The sequence below is a fragment of the Artemia sp. Qi Xiang Cuo genome, chromosome 12 (genome assembly GCF_049724085.1).
Source record: "Artemia sp. Qi Xiang Cuo chromosome 12, ASM4972408v1, whole genome shotgun sequence".
Lineage (NCBI taxonomy): Eukaryota > Metazoa > Arthropoda > Branchiopoda > Anostraca > Artemiidae > Artemia > Artemia sp. Qi Xiang Cuo.
In genome coordinates, this window is record NC_142805.1 from 24261484 (window position 1) to 24287736 (window position 26253).

The 26253-nt window shown below is 35.0% G+C and overlaps 1 protein-coding gene across 1 annotated transcript in view; it reads left to right on the forward strand.

Annotated features, from left to right (window-relative positions):
• The window catches only part of LOC148945909 (uncharacterized), a 176537-nt gene that overhangs the window by 47316 nt on the left and 102968 nt on the right, over positions 1-26253 (forward strand). Inside the window, exon 3 of the mRNA XM_089097932.1 lies at positions 7734-7899. Within this exon, the coding sequence (XP_088954058.1) occupies positions 7734-7899 (166 nt within the window). The remainder of the gene's footprint in view (positions 1-7733; positions 7900-26253) is intronic.

Genomic DNA, 26253 nt, shown 5'->3' on the forward strand with positions numbered 1-26253 from the left:
GCTGGCAAACCTATAAAGTGGTCAAACACGTTTTGAGAGTATAATCAAGATTATATAATGCAATCAGACTGGTTATTGCTGTAAATTTCAACCATACATGGAATTACACAAGAATATGCACTACAGTTTCACGGACACATTTTAAAAAGCTGGCAAACCTATAAAGTGGTCAAACATGTTTTGAGAGTATAGTCGAGATTGTATAACACAACCAGAGTGGTTTTTGAGGCAACATCCGTTTCTTAAGGCCAATCAGAGACAGCGGAGGTTGCTCCATATACGATAACTTGATTGGTAATTGGATTCAAATAAAAAGGAGTGATTTTCATTCGTCCTTGAGATTTTGTATTTAATGGCCATGCATTACGATTAAATTTTCATAATCTTTTAACATACCATGGATAATACATTTAATATTATTGACTTTGAAGCTATGGCTACTTCGATTTATAACGTGAGTACAGTTTAGTAAAGTTTCTTAATTTATTTCCAAATAAAATAATTTTACATAGTCATCCCTCCAGTAAATTCAAATTTCAGGGGGCATAGCCCGCCCCCCCCCCAAAAAAAAATACAAACTCTACAATATGATGATTATAGTCGCTAGAAAACGTCGTAAAATACGTTCTATTTTCCATTTTCTAAACCCCATCTTCCTCCCTCTGCTTACGAGTTTAATTCATTCAGTAGAAATAGTTCTTTCGTTCAAAAAATGTCATTTTCCCGTTCATGCTTTTAAAATGTGCTTTCTTTATCGGCTTAAATAAAACCATATGTGTTTATAATCCTGTTACAGAAAAGGGGACGGTTTTAGAAGCAGACTTTACACGCTTGTGTTATCGCATAGATTAATGACACATGTGTTCGTGTAATTCAGGACACTTTGAAAAAGAGATTCTTTTTTGGTCAAATCAAACGAGAGTAAATCTTTTGAAATGCAAAGCACAAGTGATGTTTGAACAATGTTGTCAATTTAAAATAGCGTCTAACGTTATAGTATACTAAAAAGTTGATATTAAGATCGTTAATTAAATAATAGTACACTAAACTCAGAATTGATATACAGCCAAATCGTATTCAAAATATTTTCTTGGGAAGAAATTTCAGTTTTGTATTAATTTTGGATTTTAGCTTGCCTTTAACAAACTTAGTCATAGCTAGTTGAAACTGTGCATAAAAAAGACATAGAGGGCTACAAGCACCAGAATTGGCTTTAGAGGACAATTTATGTTATGAGAAGATGTTTTTGAAATCTCCCTTCCCCCCAAACTCAAAATTTTCCAAAATTTTACTTTAGAAGCTTTTTTAAATATTTCTAAAGCACTAAGACATAGAGCATTACAAACATCAGAATCAATTTAACATGACAAATTGTGTAATGGGAATATGTTCTTGAAATCCCCCATCCCCCCAAACTCAAAATTTTCAAAGATTCTACTTTAGAAGCTTTTTAAATATTTCTAAAGCGCTAAGACATAGAGCACTACAAACATCAGAATCGACTTTAGAGGGCAAATTATATTATGGGAAGATGTTTTTGAAATTTCCCTTCCCCCCAACTCAAAATTTTCCAAAATTTTACTTTAGAAGCTTTTTTAAATATTTCTAAAGCGCTAAGACATAGAGCGTTACAAATATCAGAATCAACTTTAGAGGACAAATTATATTATAAGAAGATGTTTTTGAAAACCCCCTTCCCCCCAAACTCAAAATTTTCCAAAATTTTACTTTAGAAGCTTATTAAAATATTTCTAAAGCGCTAAGACATAGAGCGATACAAAAATCAGAATCAACTTAAGAGGACAATTTATTTTATGGGAAGATGTTTTAGAAATCCCCCTTCCCCCAAAACTCAAAATTTTAAAAATTTATACTTTAGATGCTTTTTTAAGTATTTGTAAAGCGCGAAGACATAGAGCGCTACAAAAATCAGAATCAACTTTAGAGGACAAATTATATTATGGGAAGATGTTTTTGAAATCTCCCTTCCCCCCAAACTCAAAATTTTCCAAAATTTTACTTTAGAAGCTTTATTAAATATTTGTAAAGCGCTAAGACATAGAGTGCTACAAACATCAGAATCAACTTTAGAGGACACATTATATTATGGGAAGATGTTTTTGAAATCCCCCATCCCCTCAAACTCAAAATTTTCCAAAATTTGACTTTAGAAGCTTATTTAAATATTTCTAAAGCGCTAAGACATAGAGCGTTACAAACATCAGAATCAACTTTAGAGGGCAATTTATCTGTAAAAGAGGGATCATTATTTCAATCTAAATTTTTCTTCTTTTTTGAGGAGGAGGATTCCTACAATTACTCTCCCCCTGAAAAGAGAGCAAGAGGGAACGATGCCACATCGATGCAAGGCCTTCCATCATAAGATATGCTGGTTCCATTACACATCCTCTGGACCAGCCAATGACCACACAACTTTTAATGCCAGGAGCCTCTCATGCCAGTGTCAGCTCTGCGCAAACCTCTACGCAACCTGGCAGAAAATTGAAAAGAGAGTGGATGGCTTACCATAATGCATCAGTCCCGTCTACTCAAGATCGTGAGGTCACCCCCTTCATGCTTTGCCAGGGGCTTCAGGCATACAAGTGCAGTCTGAATTTGGAAATGTGAGCATTTTACCTCTACCTTCTACCTGATTATAGAAATATCTACCTATTTCTTTCCAACTTTTTTTTTAGCCTTTTGTTTTCGCCATATTTTTTTAAAAACTCTAAGAGTGTGTGTATGTGTCAGAGATATAAAAATATTAAACTCCCGCCCAGACCAATTCTTTAAATTTATCTGCTCCCCTCAGAGATAGGTTAATATAATGTAATTTTTTTTATTGTCAAAGAAAGCACTCTTTTGCTTCTTTCTGAACTTTCTGGGGGAGGGGGGTGGAGGCAAGTATTTACTTAAATAATGCTAGGAGGGGGGAAATCAAGTTTTGAGGGAGGTGTGAAAAATGGTACTTATTTCATATCCAGGTAAACATACGACTAGAAATGCTTCAGGATAAATAGACAATTGCGTCTTTCTGAACTTTCTGGGGAGTGGGTTGGTGGCAAGTATTTAGTTAGAATAATGCTAGGAAGGGGGGGAGGATTGAGTTTTGAGGATGGGGTGATAAATGAACATATTTTTTTAACTTTATAAAATAGTGGCTATTTCACATAGAAAATAAAACCCTTTTTTCTATAGATTAACGAATTAGCAGAGCCAGCTTCATCAGGTCATGAAGCATCAATTTTTAGTGGACCTGAACCAATCCTAGCATCCCCAATGGAGTTTAAAGATGAGCCTACACTAGTTCTAGACAAAATGGAGTGGCATAGGGGTTTTCTCAATGATTGTTCTACCCCCTCCCCCAGAAAGTTCAGAAAGAAGCAAAAGAGTGCTTTCTTTGACAATCAAAAAAAAATTACATTATATTCAGCTATCTCTGAGGGGAGCAGAGAAATTTAAAACAATGGTGGGGGCGGGGGGTTAATATTTTAATATCTATGACACACACACACTCTTAGATTGTTTAAAAAAAAATGGTGAGAAAAAAAGGCTAAAAAAAAATTTGGAAAGAAATAGGTAGATATTTCTATAATCAGGTAGAAGGTAGAGGTAAAATACTCACATTTCCAAATTCAGACTTCGCTTATATGCATGAAGCCCCTGGCAAAGCAAGAAGGGGGTGACCTCACAATCTTGAGTAGACGGGACTGATGCATTATGAGAAATCAACCACTCTCTTTTCAGTTTTCTGCCGGGTTGTATAGAGGTTTGCGCAGAGCTGAAACTGGCGTGAGAGGCTGGCATTAAAAGTTGTGTGGTCAATGTCTGGTCCAGAGGATGTGTAATGGAACCAGCATATCTTATGATGGAAGGCCTTGCATCGATGTGGCATCGTTCCCTCTTGCTCTCTTTTCAGGGGGAGAGTATTTGTAGGAATCCTCCTCCTTAAAAAAGAAGAAAAATTTTGATTGAAATAATGATCCCTCTTTTACAGATAAATTGTCCTCTAAAGTTGATTCTGATGTTTGTAAGGCTCTATGTGTTAGCGCTTTAGAAATATTTACATAAGCTTCTAAAGTAAAATTTTGGAAAATTTTGAGTTTGAGGGGAAGGGGGATTTCAAAAACATCTTCCCATAACATAAATTGTCCTCTAAAGTCGACTCTGATGTTTGTAGCTCTCTATGTCTTAGCGCTTTACAAATATTTAAAAAAGCTTCTAAAGTAAAATTTTGGAAAATTTTGAGTTTGGGGGGAAGGGAGATTTCAAAAACATCTTCAAATAATATAATTTGTCCTCTAAAGTTGATTCTGATGTTTGTAACGCTCTATGTTTTAGCGCTTTAGAAATATTTAAAAAAGCTTCTAAAGTATAATTTTATAAAATTTTGAGTTTGGAGGGAAGAGATATTTCAAAAAACATCTTCCCGTTACATAAATTGTCCCCTAAAATCGTCTATGATATTTCCATCTCCCTATGTATTGGTAATTTAGAAATATTTAAAAAAGCATTTAAAGTAAAACCTAGGCAAATTTTTAGGTTTGGGGGGAAGGGGGATTTCAAAAATATCTCCCCATAACATAATTTGTACTCTAAAGTTGTTTCTGATGTTTGTAAAGCTCTATGTCTTAGCGCTTTAGAAATATTTAAAAAAGCTTCTAAAGTAAAATTTTGGAAAATTTTGAGTTGGGGGGAAGGGAAATTTCAAAAACATCTTCCCATAATATAATTTGCCCTCTAAAGTCGATTCTGATGTTTGTAGAGCTCTATGTCTTAGCGATTTAGAAATATTTAAAAAAGCTTCTAAAGTAAAATTTTGGAAAATTTTGAGTTTGGGGGGGGAAAGGGGGATTTCAAAAACATCTTACCATAATATAATTTGTCCTCTGAAGTCGATTCTGATATTTGTAGTGCTCTATCTATTAGTGATTTAGAAATATTTAAAAAAGCTTCTAAAGTAAAATTTTGGAAAATTTTGAGTTTGGGGGGAAGGGGGATTTCAAAAACATCTTCCCATAATATAAATTATACTCTAAAGTTGATTCTGATATTTGTAGCGTTCTATCTATTAGTGTTTTAGAAATATTTAAAAAAGCTTCTAAAGTATAATATTGGAGAATTTTGAGTTTGGGGGGAAGGGGGATTTCAAAAACATCTCCCCATAATATAATTTGTCCTCTTAAGTCGATTCTGATATTTGTAGCGCTCTATGTCTTAGCGCTTTAGAAATATTTAAAAAAGCTTGTTAAGTAGAATTTTGGAAAATTTGAGTTTGGGGGGGAGGGAGATTTCAAAAACATCTTCCCATGACATAAATTGTCCTCTAAAGTTGATTCTGATATTTGTAGGGCTCTATATATAAGTGCTTTAGAAATCTTTGAAAAGATTCTAAAGTAGAATTTTTGAAATTTTTGAGTTTGGAGTGGGGATTGCAAAAACATCTTCCCATGACATAACTTGTCCTCTAAAATAGAGCGCTCCATGTCTGAGTGCTTTAAAAATATTTAAAAAAGCTTCTAAAGTAAAATTTGGGAAAATTTTGTGTTTGGGGCGAAGGGGGATTTCGAAAACATCTTCTCATAACATAAATTGTCCTCTAAAGCAGATTCTGATGCTTGTAGCCCTCTATGTCTTTTTTATACACAGTTTCAACTAGCTATGACTAAGTTTGTTAAAGGCAAGCTATAATCCAAAATTAGTACAAAACTTAAATTTCTTCCCAAGAAAATATTTTGAATACGATTTGGCTGTATATCAATTCTGAGTTTAGTGTACTATTCTTTAATTATCGATCTTAATATTAACATTTTAGTATACTATAACGTTAGACGCTATTTTAAATTGACAATATTGTTCAAACATCACTTGTGCTTCGCATTTCAAAGGATTTACTCTCGTTTAATTTGACCAAAAATACAATCTCTTTTTCAAAGTGTCCCGAATTACACAAACACATGTGTCATTAATCTATGCGATAACACAAGCATGTAAAGTCTGCTTCAAAAACCTTCCCCTTATCTGTAACAGAATTATAAACACAGATGATTCTATTTAAGCCGATATAGAAAGCACATTTTAAAAGCATGAACGGGAAAAGGACATTTTTTGAACGAAAGAACTATTTCTACTGAATGAATTAAACTCGTAAGCAGAGGGAGGAAGATGGGGTTTAGAAAATGGAAAATAAAATTTATTTTATGACGTTTTCTAGCGACTATAATCATCATATTGTAGAGTTTGTATTTTTGGAGGGGGGGAGGGCTAAGCCCCCTGAAATTTTAATTTACTGGAGGAATGACTATGTAAAATTATTTTATTTGGAAATAAATTAAGAAAATTTACTAAACTGTACTCACATTATAAATCGAAGTAGCCATAGCTTCAAAGTCAATAATTTTAAATGCATTATCCATGGTATGTTAAAACATTATGAAAATTTAATCATAATGCATGGCCATTAAATACAAAATCTCAAGGACGAATGAAAATCACTCCTTTTTATTTGAATCCAATCACCAATCAAGTTATCGTATATGGAGCAACCTCCGCTGTCTCTGATTGGCCCTAAAACACGGATGTTGCCTCAAAAACCACTCTGGTTGTGTTATAAAATCTCGAATATACTCTCAAAACATGTTTGGCCACTTTATAGGTTTGCCAGCTTTTTAAAATGTGCACGTGAAACTGTAGTGCATATTCTTGTGCAATTCCATATATGGTTGAAATTAATAGCAATGACCAGTCTGATTGCATTATATAATCTTAATTATACTCTCAAAACGTGTTTGAACACTTTATAGGTTTGCCAGCTTTTTAAAATGTGCACGTGAAACTGTAGTGTATCAATGCTACTCATCACCATGCCTCCGTTGATAGGATCGGTCACGCTATGGCTAGTGGCACGGAAATTGTAGATGTATATTGTGTTGAAAACAATAATTTGATCTAAAGCAACTTTTAAGTGAGATTTTTCTATTTTTCACTATTTTTTAATTTTATATTTTTTCGTGTTTACTAATTTCTTATATTTATTTTCTGTATCACCATAGCTATGTCGATAGAATCGGTCACGCTATCGCTACTTTGATACAAGCTGTCATTCCCATGATTATGTTGATTCAAGAGGTCACACCATGCCTGTGTTGATTTCAGTGGTATAGTAAAGTTCAATACTATAACATAAATTCTACTAGCCCATTTGAACTCAAATAAACCGGTTTAAAAAACATGGGGTTCTTAGCAATGTTTAATTTAATCTTACGTAGTATCTTTTGTGCCAACTTGATTCTAGATACAAGCATCAAGCCATGATCTGAAGCATAAAATTGCTTGGCTTTCAAACATGCCAATTACGTTTACCTACCCGAAATTGTACTGGAAACAATAAATTGCAATCATTAGCTACAGTTTCACAATTTACATAGATGATGACAAAAAAATGATTCCCAGCAGGAGGTTCCTAGCAAGGTTTAATTTTGATCTCACGTAATATCTTTTGAGTGAACTAAATTCTGCTTACCAGCTTCAAGCCCACATCTAAAGGATCAAACTGCTTTTCTAGGTAACCTGAAAAAACACTATGTAAAAACGGCACATAAAAACAAGCAAACTATGTAAAAATTATAGGAAAATACATAAAGAACAGATCGTGGTAAGGCTGAAGCATTAATCACCCTTGCGATCATGTTTAATTCTTACTCTTTTGCAGATAAGCTCTCTTTAATTCACAGGTTACCAGGTGGCTATCTTGATGCTAAAATTGCTTTTACTGAAGTAAAAGGGATGTCGAACTGCCGTGCCGATAATGTGGATGTAGACATTAAGGCGGCTGGAGGTTTTGTACCTGTTGAATACAACGGGACAATGGATATGAACTTCAGTCTTCCTTTATTACAGGTGAGTCCATTTATATTTATATACTACTTGTAACTTATTCCTATTAACATGTTCCTCTCTTAAATCTGTAATTAAATCATGTAAGTTTATATATATATATATATATATATATATATATATATATATATATATATATATATATATATATATATATATATATATATATATATATATATATATATATATATATATAAGCTACGATATCTGGGTATCATGATTGCAGAAACGATCGGTAAAACCAGGCAATCCATCGTCAAGCAAACAACTACAGCCATTAAACACACTTACGCGTCTATAGTGTCGAATCGTAGACGGTACTCCTGGAAACTTCTAGCCTCAATTTATGTTTCAGTTTCCTAGCCACATATAATCTACCTTGCCGGTGCATCCCAGGTGCCGACAGTGAGAGACTACAGAAAAATCCGAAAGTGCTACTATAAGTATGAAAAACTTATAATTTATATATCCATGTGATACCGGAATTCTCGACTGGAAAAATATGGACTTCCGGAGCCATCCAAGCAATGGTCGACCATTCGGGAAAATTCAGTGTTCAAAGTCAGATTGATGAGACGTCGTTTTTCACCTGCATTTTTTTTAGTTTCGTATCTTTTTTCTTTTTTGTTGTGCTCCACTATAATCTTTTTGTAGATGGTGGGTAATTAAATTATTATTATATATATATATATATATATATATATATATATATATATATATATATATATATATATATATATATATATATATATATATATATATATATATATATATATATATATATATATATATATATATATATATATATATATATATATATATATATATATATATATATATATATATATATATATATATATATATATATATATATATATATATATATATATATATATATATATATATATATATATATATATATATATATATATATATATTCTATATATATATATATCTATATATCTATATATATATATATATATATCTATATATATATATCTATATATATATATATATATATATATATATATATATATATATATGTGTGTGTGTGTGTGTGTGTATATATATATATATATATATATATATATATATATATATATATATATATATATATATATATATATATATATATATATATATATATATATATATATATATATAGTCCGATTTCTACTAAGCTTCAAATTTTTGGTTTTCTTTTTTAAGGTTTTAGAATTGTTTGAATCCCTTGCTAAAATATATACAAATATTTTTACAATTACCATTTTTTTGTTCTTTAGGTAATTTAATGTCTTTTTATAACGAATCTTTTCAAAAATATTTGATTATTACAGCAAGTCCAATTTCTAACAACGATTTCTACTATGCTTCAAACTTTTGGTTTTCTTTTTTAAGGTTTTGAAATTGTTGTAATTTCTTGTCAAAATACAGACAAATATCTTTGCAATTGCCATTTTTTTGCTCTTTGAGCAATTCAATGTACTTCTACATACCTGACAATCTTCAATTTTTCTTATAAGTTTGACAAGTGTGACAACGTTGTTGCAATACTGATGTATATAAAAATGATGTCACTCACATTAATAGTTTTTTTTTCCAAAATCAAGGCTCCTAACGAATTTTCTCAAGATTCTGACCTATCTAAATCGTTTTTTAGGCCACAATGTTCCATGATGCTAATTTTCCCGAAAAAAATGGTTTCTATTAAGCCTCAGATTCCAATTGCATCAAATAAAAATTTGAGATAGCTATTTTGTTAAAAATAGTTCAAAGGTCAGATAACAAAACTCCGATGTCAACGCAACTCCCCATGGCCTGGGGGCAGGCGTTGTAAGTTATGCCTAGGGGCATATAAGGTTCTTATGAAAGGGATGCTCGTTTAAATTTCAGAGAAGACTCACTTAATTGGAAATTGAAAGTTCTATTTTACTTTTTAAGAGTCAAAAGTGATCGGAGGGCAGATAGCACCCCTCCCCACCCTTTTTTCTCCCAATGCATAAGATAAAAATTTGAGATAAACAGTTTGTAAAAATAGTTCAAAGGTCAGATTACAAGACTCCGGTGTCGACACAGTACCCCCAGGGCCTGGGGGCAGGGGTTGTAAGTTATGCCTTGGGGGCATATATGGTTCTTATGGAAGGGGTGCTCGTAAAAACTTCAGAGAGGGCTTATTTGATTGGAAATTGAAAGCATTAGTTCACTTTTTAAGATTCAAAAGTGATCAAAGGGCAGCTAGCCTCCCTCCCCCCACGCTCATTCTATCCCAAATACATCAGATGAAAATTTTGAGATAGCCATTTGGTTAAGAATAGTTCAAGGATCAGATAACAAAACTTCCTGGTGTCGACACAACCCCCCGGGCCCGGGAGGTAGGCGTTGTAAGTTATTATTACCTAGTTCATTTGTTATTATGGAGTGTGATCATCTCTTACTAGATTAATCAAAAAACTTTTTGCAAAAAATAAGTTTTTTAAAAAAAAGTAAAGAACTCCATTAAACCAAAAATTAACAGAAATAGAATCAAATAATTTACCAAGCATACAACTACCACAAATCAGTATCAATAAATAAATGAAACCCAAAACAAACTTAAATTAAAAAAAGTCGAACTCAAAACGAGCAAAAATTAATCTGAGTAGGGTTCTAAACCCTATGCTTTCTAAAATCCACAATATAATTTATACTAATTGAAAAAAATCAAATGAATTTACTGAAAAAATGTGCATTGTCAGTTTAATGGTTCTAGGCGAATACCCCCCGGCGAGTACCTCCCCAGAAAATACCCCCCCCCCCCCGCAGAAACTACTTCCGGAAACTACCCCCCAGAAAATACCCCCGTGAAAAAAACAGTTTGTGGTAACGAACTGTAAAAAAGGAGCGACCCGGCTCAATAGTAACCAAAACTCTAAAAAATGGAATTTAGATATCAGTAGATACATCAAAAGAATCGGATCTTTATGCTGATTTCAAATATATAAGTTTCATCAAGTTCAATTCCCAATCGAATAAGTCCTTTTTGAAGTTTCTACGACAACACTTTCTATAAAAACCTTATATGCCCCCAGGGCATAACTTACAATCCTGTCCTTGAGGACCTTGGGGGGGGGGGGGTTGTCATTCTTAAATACCTTATTTCCTAAACTTTCGACTACGTTGAAGAAAATGGCTATCTAAAAGTTTAGATTGGATATGAGTAGGGTGTATCTATGGAATTCTATGGGGCCCCTAGGAATTCCCATGCTATTCTACGGGTCCTCTACACCTTTTCAAAGAGAGTCAGAACTCCCTCACATAGTTTGACCTAGAAATTTTTTCTTTTTTAATCGAAAACTAGAGATTGTCAAATTGCGTATTTAGGAATGGTTTTGTAGGGAAAGCTGTCTATCACTCATGTGTTATCCACAGTTCCATTTCTTTGAAGTCTTTGCTATCAAGAGTGGTTTCTGATTTGTTTTGGACAATTGCCTTTAGCCAACAATAGTTTGATATGAATGTGTCGGTAGATAGGATTTGCGAATTTGATCCTATTAAGGCGGAGAAAAAAAAGAAAAGGGTTTAGCATTTGCGAATACTCTTGGAGTACTTATAATGCTGTACGATTGGGGCCGAGCTGCTAGCGAAAACCCCATCTGGATGAGTTGAAATAAAAAAATTTAACAAGACATGGCTGAAAAGTGTTTTTGGGGAGAAGGGCTGATTGTGTACTGTATAATACACAAGTGATGTTTGGACAGTGTTGTCAATTTAAAATAGTTTAATGTTATACTATATGAAGAAGTTGATACTAAGAGGGGTGTAGATGACAATAAAAGAATTGTAATAACGGATAGCTTTACTTCTTCGATGTGTACCATATAACACATAAGTAATGGGGTGAAGGCAGAAGGATCTCTTAGGGTACTTATAGTGCTGTACGATGGGCCGAGCTGCTAGCAAAAACCCCATCTGGATGAGTTGAAATAAACAAATTTAACAAGAAATGGCTGAAAAGTGTTTTGGGGGAGATGGGTTGATTGTGTACTGTATAATACAGAAGTGATGTTTGGAGAGTGTTAACAATTTAAAATAGTTTAACGTTATACTATATGAAGAAGTTGATACTAAGAGGGGTAAAGATGACAATAAAAGAATTGTAATATCGGATAGCTTTACTTCTTCGATGTGTTCCGTATAATACATAAGTGATGGGGTGAAGGCAAAAGGATCTCTTAGAGTACTTATAGTGCTGTACGGTGGGACGAGCTGCTAGCGAAAACCCCGTGTGGATGAGTTGAAATAAAAATTTTAACAAGAAATGGCTGAAAAGTGTTGCGGGGGAGATGTGTTGATTGTGTACTGTATAATACAAAAGTGATGTTTGGACTGTGTTGTCAATTTAAAATAGTTTAACATTAGACTATACGAAGAAGTTGATACTAAGAGGGGTGTAGATGACAAGAAAAGAATTGTAATACTGGATAGCTTTACTTCTTCGATGTGTTCCATACAATAAATAAGTGGTGGGGTGATGGCAGAAGGATCTCTTAGAGTACTTATAGTGCTGTACGGTGGGCCGAACTGCTAGCGAAAACCCTGTCTGGATGAGTTGAAATAAAAAAATTTAACAAGAAATGACTGAAAAGTGTTTTGGGGGAGATGGGTTGATTGTGTTCCGTATAATACACAAGTGATGTTTGGACAGTTTTGTCAATTTAAAATAGTTTAAAGTTATACTATATGAAGAAGTTGATACTAAGAGGGGTGTAGATGACAAGAAAAGAATTGTAATAACGGACAGCTTTACTTCTTCGATGTGTTCCATATAATACACAAGTGGTGTGGTAATGGGAGTGGGGTGTCTTAGAGTACTTATAGTTTGATAGTGGAGTGGGGTGTTGCTAGCGAAAAACCCATGTGGATGAGTTGAAATAAAATTTTTAACGAGAGATGTCTGAAAATTGTTTTAGGGGGGATGGAGCGATGACAGATTGGATGTCTCAGACTAGTGATAGTGCTGTACTGTGGTACGAATCGCTTGTGAAAAACCCAAATGAATGACTTGAAATAAAATTTTTAACAAGAAATGTCTGAAAAGTATTTTTTGGGGGATGGGGCGATGACAGAAAGGATGTCTTAGACTAGTTATAGTGCTGTACTCTGGCATGAATTGCTTTCGAAAACCCGGATGAATTAGTTGAAAATAAAGTTTAACAAGAAATGTCTGAAATGCGCGATCAGAAATTAAGAATTGTCTTGAGGGGGGAATTTTCCAGGGAAAAGAGGAAGAATATTTTTACATGAAAACAACTTCAAAGGTATTTCGGAGGGGGTAGCTCACTTCTTATACGGGATAATTTGCATTTGTCTTAGTTTTTATTATGCTCCTTATTTCTAGTTGAAAATGCTTATTTTTTAATTTAATTGGGATGAAAAGTCAAAGTCTAACGTAAAGAACAAGGTATTTCGGAGGGGGTAGCTCACTTCATATGCGGGATAATTTCCATTCGTATTAGTTTTTAACGATGCTCCTTATTTCTTGTTGAAAATGTGTATTTTTTAATTTAATTGGGATGAAAAGTCAAAGTCTAACATAAAGAACATTGTATTTTGGATGGGGCAGCTCAATTCATATACGGGATAATTTGTATTCGTCTTAGTTTTTAACGATGATCTTTATTTCTAGTTGAAAATTCTTATTTTTTAATTTAATTGGGATGAAAAGTCAAAGTCTAACTTAAAGAACAAGGAATTTCGGAGGGGGTAGCTCACTTCATATACGGGATAATTTTCATTCGTCTTAGTTTTTAACGATGCTCCTTATTTCTAGTTGAAAATGCTTAATTTTTAATTTAATTGGGATGAAATGTCAAAGTCTAACATAAAGAACAAGGTATTTCGGAGGGGGTAGCTCACTTCATATATGGGATAATTTGTATTCGTCTTAGTTTTTAACGATGCTCCTTATTTCTAGTTGAAAATGCTTATTTTTTAATTTAATTGTGATGAAAAGTCGAAGTCTAACATAAAGAACAAGGTATTTCGGAAGGGGTAGCTCACTTCATATACGGGATAATTTCCATTCGTCTTAGTTTTTAACGATGCTCCTTATTACAAGTTGAAAATGCTTATTTTTTAATTTAATTGGGATGAAAAGTCAAAGTCTAACATAAAGAACAAGGTTCTTCGGAGGGGGTAGCTCACTTCATATACGGGATAATTTCCATTCGTCATAGTTTTTAACGATGCTCCTTATTTCTAGTTGAAAATGCTTATTTTTTAATTTAATTGGGATGAAAAGTCAAAGTCTAACATAAAGCACAAGGTGTTTCGGATGGGAGCAGATCACTATATATGCGGGATAATTTCCATTCGTCTTATTTTTTAACGATGCTCCTTATTTCTAGTTGAAAATGCTTATTTTTTAATTTAATTGGGATGAAAAGTCAAAGTCTAACATAAAGAACAAGGTATTTCGGAGGGGGTAGCTCACTAAATATACGGGGTAATTTCCATTCGTCATAGTTTTTAACGATGCTCCTTATTTCTAGTTGAAAATGCTTATTTTTTAATTTAATTGGGATGAAAAATCAAAGTCTAACATAAAGAACAAGGTAAATCGGAGGGGGTAGCTCACTAAATATACGGGATAATTTCCATTCGTCTTAGTTTTGAACGATGCTCCTTATTTCTAGTTGAAAATGCTTATTTTTTAATTTAATTGGGATGAAAAGTCAAAGTCTAACATAAAGAACAAGGTATTTCGGAGGGGCTAGCTCACTTCATATACGGGATAATTTCCATTCGTCTTAGTTTTTAATGATGCTCCTTATTTCTAGTTGAAAAAGCTTATTTTTTAATTTAATTGGGATGAAAAGTCAAAGTCTAACATAAAGAACAAGGTATTTTGGAGGGGGTAGCTCACTTCATATACTGGATAATTTCCATCCGTCTTAGTTTTTAACGATACTCCTTATTTCTAGTTGAAAATACTTATTTTTTAATTTAATTGGGATGAAAAGTCAAAGTCTAACATAAAGAACAAGGTATTTCGGAGGGGTAGCTCACTTCATATACGGGATAATTTCCATTCGTCTTAGTTTTTAACGATGCTCCTTATTTCTAGTTGAAAATGCTTACTTTTTAATTTAATTGGGATGAAAAGTCAAAGTCTAACATAAGGAACAAGGTATTTCGGAGGGGGTAGCTCACTTCATATACGGGATAATTTTCATTCGTCTTAGTTTTTAACGATGCTTCTTATTTCTAGTTGAATATGCTTATTTTTTTATTTAATTTTTGAATTTAATTGGGATGAAAAGTCAAAGTCTAACATAAAGAACAAGGTATTTCGGAGGGGGTAGCTCACTTCATATACGGGATAATTTCCATTCGTCTTAGTTTTTAACGATGCTCCTTATTTCTAGTTGAAAATGCTTATTTTTTAATTTAATTGGGATGAAAAGTCAAAGTCAAACGTAAAGAACAAGGAATTTCGGAGGGGGTAGCTCACTTCATATACGGGATAATTTTCATTCGTATTAGTTTTTAACGATGCTCCTTATATCTGGTTGAAAATGCTTATTTTTTAATATAATTGGGAAGAAAAGTCAAAGTCTAACATAAAGAACAAGGTATTTCAGAGGGGGTAGCTCACTTCATATAAGGGATAATTTTCATTCGTCTTAGTTTTTAACGATGCTTCTTATTTCTAGTTGAATATCCTTATTTTTTAATTTAATTTTTTAATTTAATTGGGATGAAAAGTCAAAGTCTAACATAAAGAACAAGGTATTTCGGAGGGGGTAGCTCACTTCATATATGGGATAATTTGCATTCGTCTTAGTTTATAACAATGCTCCATATTTCTAGTTGAAAATGCTTATTTTTTAATTTAATTGGGATGAAAAGTCGAAGTCTAACATAAAGAACAAGGTATTTTGGAAGGGGTAGCTCACTTCATATACGGGATAATTTCCATTCGTCTTAGTTTTTAACGATGCTCCTTATTTCTAGTTGAAAATGCTTATTTTTTAATTTACTTGGGATGAAAAGTCAAAGTCTAACATAAAGAACAAGGTTATTCGGAGGGGGTAGCTCACTTAATATACGGGATAATTTCCATTCGTCATAGTTTTTAACGATGCTCCTTATTTCTAGTTGAAAATTCTTATTTTTTAATTTAATTGGGATGAAAAGTCAAAGTCTAACATAAAGAACAAGGTATTTCGGAGGGGAGCAGCTCACTTTATATGCGGGATAATTTCCATTCGTCTTATTTTTTAACGATGCTCCTTATTTCTTGTTGAAAATGCTTATTTTTTAATTTAATTGGGATGAAAAGTCAAAGTCTAACATAAAGAACAAGGTATTTCGGAGGGGGTAGCTCACTAAATATACGGGGTAATTTCCATTCGTCTTAGTTTTTAACGATGCTCCTTATTTCTAGTTGAAAATGCTTATTTTTTAATTTAATTGGGATGAAAAGTCAAAGTCTAACATAAAGAACAAGGTATTTCGGAGGGGGCAGCTCACTTCATATACGGGATAATTTCCATTCGTCTTAGTTTTTAACGATGCTCCTTATTTCTAGTTGAAAATTCTTATTTTTTAATTTAATTGGGATGAAAAGTCAAAGTCTAACATAAAGAACAAGGTATTTCGGAGGGGGCAGCTCACTTCATATACGGGATAATTTCCCTTCGTCTTAGTTTTTAATGATGCGCCTTATTTCTAGTTGAAAATGCTTATTTTTTAATTTAATTGGGATGAAAAGTCAAAGTCTAACATAAAGAACAAGGTATTTCGGAGGGGGTAGCTCACTTCATATACGGGATAATTTCCATTCGTCTTAGTTTTTAACGATGCTCCTTATTTCTAGTTGAAAATGCTTATTTTTAATTTAATTTGGATGAAAACTCAAAATCTAACATAAAGAACAAGGTATTTCGGAGGAGGTAGCTCACTTCATATACGGGATAATTTCCATTCGTCTTAGTTTTTAACGATGCTCCTTATTTCTTGTTGAAAATGCTTATTTTTTAATTGAATTGGGATGAAAAGTCAAAGTCTAACATAAAGAACAAGGTATTTCGGAGGGGCAGCTCACTTCATATACGGGATAATTTCCATTCGTCTTAGTTTTTAACGATGCTCCTTATTTCTAGTTGAAAATGCTTATTTTTTAATTTAATTGGGATGAAAAGTCAAAGTCTAACATAAAGAACAAGGTCTTTCGGAGGGGGTCGCTCACTCCATATACGGGATAATTTCCCTTCGTCTTAGTTTTTAATGATACGCCTTATTTCTAGTTGAAAATGCTTATTTTTTAATTTAATTGGGATGAAAAGTCAAAGTCTAACATAAAGAACAAGGTATTTCGGAGGAGGTAGCTCACTTCATATACGGGATAATTTCCATTCGTCTTAGTTTTTAACGATGCTCCTTATTTCTTGTTGAAAATGCTTATTTTTTAATTTAATTGGTATGAAAAGTCAAAGTCTAAAATAAAGAACAAGGTATTTCGGAGGGGGTAGCTCACTTCATATTCGGGATAATTTCCATTCGTCTTAGTTTTTAACGATGATCCTTATTTCTTTTTTAAAATGATTATTTTTTAATTTAATTGTTATTAAAAGTCAAAGTCTAAAATAAAGAACAAGGTATTTCGGAGGGGGTAGCTCACTTCATATTCGGGATAATTTCCATTCGTCTTAGTTTTTAACGATGCTCCTTATTTCTAGTTGATAATGCTTATTTTTTAATTTAATGGGGATGAAAAGTCAAAGTGTAACATAAAGAACAAGGTATTTCGGAGGGGGTAGCTCACTTCATATACGGGATAATTTCCATTCGTCTTAGTTTTTAACGATGCTCCTTAGTTCCAGTTGAAAATGCTTATTTTTTAATTTCTTTTGGATGAAAAGTCAAAGTCTAACATAAAGAGAAAGGTAAATCGTAGGGGGAAGCTCACTTCATATAAGGGATAATTTCCATTTTTCTTAGTTTTTAACGATGCTCGTTATGTTGAGTTGAAAATACTTATTATTTAATTTAATATGTATGAAAAGTCAAAATCTAACATAAACAACAAGGTATTTTGGAGGGGGTAGCTCACTTCATATACGGGATAATTTCCATTTGTCTTAGTTTTTAACGATGCTCCTTATTTCTAGTTGAAAATGCTTAATTTTAATTTAATTGGGATGAAATTAAATTAAATTTTTTTTTAATGCAGTAGTTTTTCAGTAAGGGCACACACTCGATATGCTAAAAGTGTTTGATTCAATCTTTTAATTTGAGCATCGATGTTCTCACACACACACACACACACACACACACACACACACACACACACACACACACACAAAAACACACACACACACACACACACACACATACACACACACACAGACGCACACACACACATACACACACACACACACACACACACACATACACACACACACACACATAGAGCCGAAACACACACAGAGACGAGACATAAACAGAGGCAACACACACACAGAGAGGACTAATATACAGAGAAGACTCAAAAATAGAGACGACACACTCACAGAGACGACACGCACACAGATAAGAAACACACATAGAGATGACACACACACACATAGAGACAGCACACACAAATACACACGCACAAAGACGACACCCACACAGAGAGGACACACACACACACAAAGAGACGACACACACAAAGTGACGACTTACACATACAGATGACACACGCAGAGAGACGACAAACACACAGAGACGATACACATAGAGGGACAACACACACACAAACACACACACATAGAGCCAACTCACACACAGAGAGGACAAACACACAGAGACCACAGACTCACACACACAGAGACGACATACACACAGAGACGACTTACACACAGATAGGATAAACACGCAGAAACGACACGCACACACACAAATACGACACGCACACATAGATACAACACATAACAGAGACGACAGACACAAAGAGACGACTCACACACAGAGAGGACAAACACACATAAACGACACGCACACACACAGAGACGCCACACACATAGAGACAACACAGACACAGAGACGACACACACAGAGACAAAACACACACAGAGACGATACATACACAGAGACGACACACACACGGAGAGACGACAAACACACAGAGACAACACACACACACAAAGAGACGACACACACACAGATACGAAACACACAAAGAGACGACACACGCACAGAGACGACACACACACAGAGCTGACTCACACACAGAGAGGACAAACACACAGAGACGACAGACAAAAAGAGACGAATCACACACAGAGAGGACAAACACACAGAAACGACACACACACACACACAAAGAGAGAGATGAAACACACACAGAGACGAAACATACACAGAGGCGACACACACAAACACACACACAGAGGACAAACATACATAGAAGACACAAAAACAGAGACGAGACATTCACAGAGACGAAACGCACACGGATACGAAACGTACAAAGAGATAACACACACACATAAAGACAGCACACACACACACACACAGAGGACACAAACAAAGGGACGACTTACACATAGAGACGACACACGCACTGACACGACAAACACACAGAGACGATACACATAGAGTGACAACACCCACACAAACACACACACACACATAGAGCTGACTCACACACAGAGAGGGCAAACACAGAGAGACGACAGACACAAACACACAGAGACGACAGACACAAAGAGACGACTCACACACAGAGAGGACAAACACTCAGAAACGACACGCACAAACACACAGAGACGACACACACATAGAGAGTACTCAGACAAAGAGACGACACACACACAGAGACAAAACACACACAGAGACGATACATACACAAAGACCACACACACGCACACAGAGATGACAAACATACAGAGAAGACACAAAAACAGAGACGACACACCCACAAAGATGACACCCATATTGAGATGACACACGCACAGACACACCACACAAACAGAGTCATAGTGAGAGAGAGATATCCAAAAAGTTGGGTTGATCTAGGTTCACTTAGAGTGGCGGGCCACAAGACACGACACACACAAACAGAGTCATAGTGAGAGAGATATCCAAAAAGTTGGCTTGATCTAGGTTCACTTAGAGTGGCGTGCCACTCTAAGTGAACATAGATCAAGCCAACTTTTTGGATCATAGTTTTAAACTTAGTTTTCAGAACAATACAATTAGACTACATAAAGATATTTTGTATCTCGAGTGACTATTTTTTTGTATAATAAATTCTACCATCTCTTGATAGTTTGAAAATTCAAGTTCTAAAGATTTAAATTACATTGTTAGTCACCTGTCATATAGGATTTGGTCTGACTGATATTTATTGCATACTTTGGCGACGCGGAGGCGGATTTATTTATTACATTTTCTATGGGAAAGATTCTAATAATGTATGTTTGAATAAAATAAATTTGTTTTACTATTTTGAATTGAACGTTTGAGTCTTGCTTGATCTGTAGGTTACTTGAATTTACAGGTTCATATTTTGGGTGATGTTATATTAGTTGGGTAACTTTAATTGGAAAATTTTGAGGTTTTTGAAAATTGATTCCATTACATATCATCCTTCCCATTCTTAACGATGTCCTCATCGTTGTGTTATCCTACTCTTTCTACTCTTTCAAATTTTGATCTTTCTTTAAAAAGAATTTAATTCTTTTAAATTCTTTTAAAAAAGAAGTAAAATGTATATCTTTTTTTTCATATTCCCGATTATTTTATGAGACTATATATATGACGACATTACTTTAATGTCTATCACCTACTCACTCTATTTGGCGAAGGGGCCAAAGAGTTTCTATTGACTAACACATTAGGTTATATGATTACATAATAGTTATTATTTCCTCCACCTAACACTAAGATTACCTTCACCTGATATGCTAAAAATTCTACATGGTTTTATTCATTAAGTTCTGCTTTTATAATTATTTTACTACTTGACGTAGTACATGTTCGCTACTTTTAATACTAGTTTATACTTCCACCTGATGCCATATTGGTACGATAAGAAACTGACTTCAAGAGCATCTAACTACATCTAAATTTTAGCACACTGATATGTACGAATCAAAATAATTTGCTAGAAAAAGTTTGACAAATTAATATTTGTTAACTTAATAACTGACTGCAACACTGGGAAAAGGTAGCTTGCACTTGCTTTTATCTGTTTTATGATAAGTTTTTCAATATTCATTAAAGTTACAAGTTAGATATATAAGACTTCATACTTACTTCATCATTCTACGTGTTTATGTTGGGTTCCCGTTGAACTAATTACTGTGTCGGCTAATTGTTTATGGTTTGTCTTCGTGGTGTTTCATCTTTTGGCACTTGTTGCTTGGGATAAGCCTTTACATTGTTCATAAGTATGACTATTGCACAAAATTGTCCGTGCTTGGTTTGTCATGTCAAATACGAGGGGTTGATGTCACAGGGATGTTGAAATGTCTATTAGGTTCATTATCCTTGGGGAATTGATTACATGAAATGGGTATCTTGATCACTGGCTGGGTATCTCTTCTTGGACACTTTTATCCTCGGAAAAATCTAATACTCGTACAGTCTGTGTTTCCCGTAAACTGTTCACGTTCAGTCCTTTTTTATTTGGACTATGGGCTGTGTTACGACATTTAACGTTAACTATGGCAGGATCAAAACTTGATCTTAGGGCCTTGGCTCGACGCAATGTCTTTGATTCCTGGTTAAATGATACACAACCCTGGTTATATGATACACAATCATTGAGGGCTTAATTATGGGGATTATGGCTAAGATAACTTGGTTTAATCTCTTCTCTGACACTTTATTTCGGGGAAAGTTTTGCATGTACAGTTCATATTTCCCGCAAAATTAATTATGTTTGGTTCTTCTTCTCATGGAGGATGGTTTGGTTCTGCGACATCTAATAATGATTGGATAAGTGAACCTAGATCAAGCCAACTTTTTGGATATCTCTTTCAGTATGACTCTGTTTGTGTGTGTCGTGTCTCGTGGCGCGCCACTCTAAGTGAACCTAGATCAACCCAACTTTTTGGATATTTCTCTCTCACTATGACTATGTTTGTGTGTTGTGTCTGTGGGTGTGTCATCTCAATGTGGGTGTCATCTCTGTGGGTGTGTCGTCTCTGTTTTTGTGTCTTCTCTGTATGTTTGTCATCTCTGTGTGCGTGTGTGTGGTCTCTGTGTATGTATCGTCTCTGTGTGTGTTTTGTTTCTGTGTGTGTGTCGTCTCTGTGTCTGTGTTGCCTCTATGTGTGTGTCGTCTCTGTTGGTGTGTGTGTGCGTGTCGTTTCTGCGTGTTTGTCCTCTCTGTGTGTGAGTCGTCTCTTTGTGTCTGTCGTCTCTGTGTGTTTGTGTCTGTCGTCTCTGTCTGTTTGTCCTCTCTGTGTGTGAGTCGGCTCTATGTGTGTGTGTGTGGGTGTGTGTATGTGTGTGTGTGTGTGTGTTGTCCCTCTATGTGTATCGTCTCTGTGTGTTTGTAGTCTCTGTGAGTGTGTCGTCTCCATGTGCAAGTCGTCACTTTGTGTGTGTCGTCTCTGTGTGTGTGTGTGTCCGATCTGTGTGGGTGTCCTCTCTGTATGTGTGTGTGTGTGTGCTGTCTCTATGTGTGTTTGTCGTCTCTATGTGTGTTTCGTATCTGTGAGCGTGTTGTCGCTGTGGGTGTGTCGTCTCTGTTTTTGTGTCTTCTCTGTATGTTAGTCCTCTGTGTGTGTGTGTGTGTGCGTCGTCTCTGTGTATGTCTCGTCTCTGTGTGTGTTTCATCTCTGTGTGTGTGTGTGTCGTTTCTGTGTGTTTGTCCTCTCTGTGTGTGATTCGTCTCTTTGTGTCTGTCGCTTCTGTGTGTTTGTCCTCTCTGTGTGTGAGTGTGTGTGTGTGTGTGTGTGTGTATATGTGTGTGTGTGTGTGTGTGTGTGTGTGTGTGTGTGTGTGTGTGTGTGTGTGTGTGTGTGTGTGTGTGTGTGTGTGTGTGTGTGTGTGTGTGTGTGTGTGTGTGTGTGTGTGTGTGTGTGTGTGTGTGTGTGTGTGTGTGTGTGTGTGTGTGTGTGTGTGTGTGTGTGTGTGTGTGTGTGTGTGTGTGTGTGTGTGTGTGTGTGTGTGTGTGTGTGTGTGTGTGTGTGTGTGTGTGTGTGTGTGTGTGTGTGTGTGTGTGTGTGTGTGTGTGTGTGTGTGTGTGTGTGTGTGTGTGTGTGTGTGTGTGTGTGTGTGTGTGTGTGTGTGTGTGTGTGTGTGTGTGTGTGTGTGTGTGTGTGTGTGTGTGTGTGTGTGTGTGTGTGTGTGTGTGTGTGTGTGTGTGTGTGTGTGTGTGTGTGTGTGTGTGTGTGTGTGTGTGTGTGTGTGTGTGTGTGTGTGTGTGTGTGTGTGTGTGTGTGTGTGTGTGTGTGTGTGTGTGTGTGTGTGTGTGTGTGTGTGTGTGTGTGTGTGTGTGTGTGTGTGTGTGTGTGTGTGTGTGTGTGTGTGTGTGTGTGTGTGTGTGTGTGTGTGTGTGTGTGTGTGTGTGTGTGTGTGTGTGTGTGTGTGTGTGTGTGTGTGTGTGTGTGTGTGTGTGTGTGTGTGTGTGTGTGTGTGTGTGTGTGTGTGTGTGTGTGTGTGTGTGTGTGTGTGTGTGTGTGTGTGTGTGTGTGTGTGTGTGTGTGTGTGTGTGTGTGTGTGTGTGTGTGTGTGTGTGTGTGTGTGTGTGTGTGTGTGTGTGTGTGTGTGTGTGTGTGTGTGTGTGTGTGTGTGTGTGTGTGTGTGTGTGTGTGTGTGTGTGTGTGTGTGTGTGTGTGTGTGTGTGTGTGTGTGTGTGTGTGTGTGTGTGTGTGTGTGTGTGTGTGTGTGTGTGTGTGTGTGTGTGTGTGTGTGTGTGTGTGTGTGTGTGTGTGTGTGTGTGTGTGTGTGTGTGTGTGTGTGTGTGTGTGTGTGTGTGTGTGTGTGTGTGTGTGTGTGTGTGTGTGTGTGTGTGTGTGTGTGTGTGTGTGTGTGTGTGTGTGTGTGTGTGTGTGTGTGTGTGTGTGTGTGTGTGTGTGTGTGTGTGTGTGTGTGTGTGTGTGTGTGTGTGTGTGTGTGTGTGTGTGTGTGTGTGTGTGTGTGTGTGTGTGTGTGTGTGTGTGTGTGTGTGTGTGTGTGTGTGTGTGTGTGTGTGTGTGTGTGTGTGTGTGTGTGTGTGTGTGTGTGTGTGTGTGTGTGTGTGTGTGTGTGAGAACATCGATGCTCAAGGTAAAAGTTTGAATCAAACACTTTTAGCATATCGAATTTGTGTCCTTACTGAAAAACTACTGCATTAAAAAAAAAATTTAATTTAATTTCAACCCAATTAGATTAAAAAATAAGCATTTTCAGTATATGAGTATATACTGAATATACTTATTTTATATAGTTATATAAAATAAGTATATGAAGTGAGCTACCCCCTCCGAAATACCTTGTTCTTTATGTTAGACTTTGACTTTTCATCCCAATTAAATTAAAAAATAAGCATTTTCAACTAGAAATAAGGAGCTTCGTTAAAAACTAAGAAGAATGGAAATTATCCCGTATATGAAGTGAGCTACCCCTTCCAAAATACCTTGTTTTTTATGTTAGACTTTGACTTTTCATCCCAATTAAATTAAAAAATAAGCATTTTCAACTAGAAATAAGGAGCATCGTTAAAAACTAAGACGAATGGAAATTATCCCGTATATCAAGTTAGCTACACCCTCCGAAATACCTTGTTGTTTATGTTAGACTTTGACTTTTCATCCCAATTAAATTAAAAAATAAGCATTTTGAACTAGAAATAAGGAGCATCGTTAAAAACTAAGACGAATGGAAATTATCCCGTATATCAAGTTAGCTACACCCTCCGAAATACCTTGTTCTTTATGTTAGACTTTCACTTTTCATCCCAATTAAATAAAAAAAAGCAATTTTAACTAGAAATAAGGAGCATCGTTAAAAACTAAGAAGAATGGAAATTATCCCGTATATGAAGTGAGCTACCCCCTCCGAAATACCTTGTTCTTTATGTTAGACTTTGACTTTTCATCCCAATTAAATTAAAAAATAAGCATTTTCAACTAGAAATAAGGAGCTTCGTTAAAAACTAAGAAGAATGGAAATTATCCCGTATATGAAGTGAGCTACCCCTTCCAAAATACCTTGTTTTTTATGTTAGACTTTGACTTTTCATCTCAATTAAATTAAAAAATAAGCATTTTCAACTACAAATAAGGAGCATTGTTATAAACTAAGACGAATGGAAATTATCCCGTATATCAAGTTAGCTACACCCTCCGAAATACCTTGTTCTTTATGTTAGACTTTGACTTTTCATCCCAATTAAATTAAAAAATAAGCATTTTGAACTAGAAATAAGGAGCATCGTTAAAAACTAAGACGAATGGAAATTATCCCGTATATCAAGTTAGCTACACCCTCCGAAATACCTTGTTCTTTATGTTAGACTTTCACTTTTCATCCCAATTAAATAAAAATAAGCATTTTGAACTAGAAATAATGAGCATCGTTAAAAACTAAGACGAATGGAAATTATCCCGTATATGAAGTGAGCTACCCCCTCCCAAATACCTTGCTCTTTATGTTAGACTTTGACTTTTCATCCCAATTAAATAAAAAAATAAGCCTTTTCAACTAGAAATAAGGAGCATTGTTAAAAACTAAGACGAATGGAAATTATCCCGTATATGAAGTGAGCTACCCCCTCCAAAATACCTTGTTCTTTATGTTAGACTTTGACTTTTCATTTTGACTTTATGTTAGAATCTAACTTTTCATCCCAATTAAATTAAAAAATAAGCATTTTCAACTAGAAATAAGGAGCATCGTTAAAAGCTAAGACGAATGGAAATTATCCCGTATATGAAGTGAGCTACCCCCTCCGAAATACCTTGTTCTTTATGTTAGACTTTGACTTTTCATCCCAATTAAATTAAAAAATAAGCATTTTCAACTAGAAATAAGGAGCATCGTTAAAAACTAAGACGAATGGAAATGATGCCGTATATGAAGTGAGCTGCTCCCCTCCGAAATACCTTGTTCTTTATGTTAGACTTTGACTTTTCATCCCAATTAAATTAAAAAATAAGCATTTTCAACTAGAAATAAGGAGCATCGTTAAAAACTAAGACGAATGGAAATTATCCCGTATATGAAGTGAGCTACCCCCTCCGAAATACCTTGTTCCTTATGTTAGACTTTGACTTTTCATCCCAATTAAATTAATAAATAAGCATTTTAAACGATAAATAAGGAGAATCGTTAAAAACTAAGACGAATGGAAATTATCCCGTATATGAAGTGAGCTACCCCCTCCGAAATACC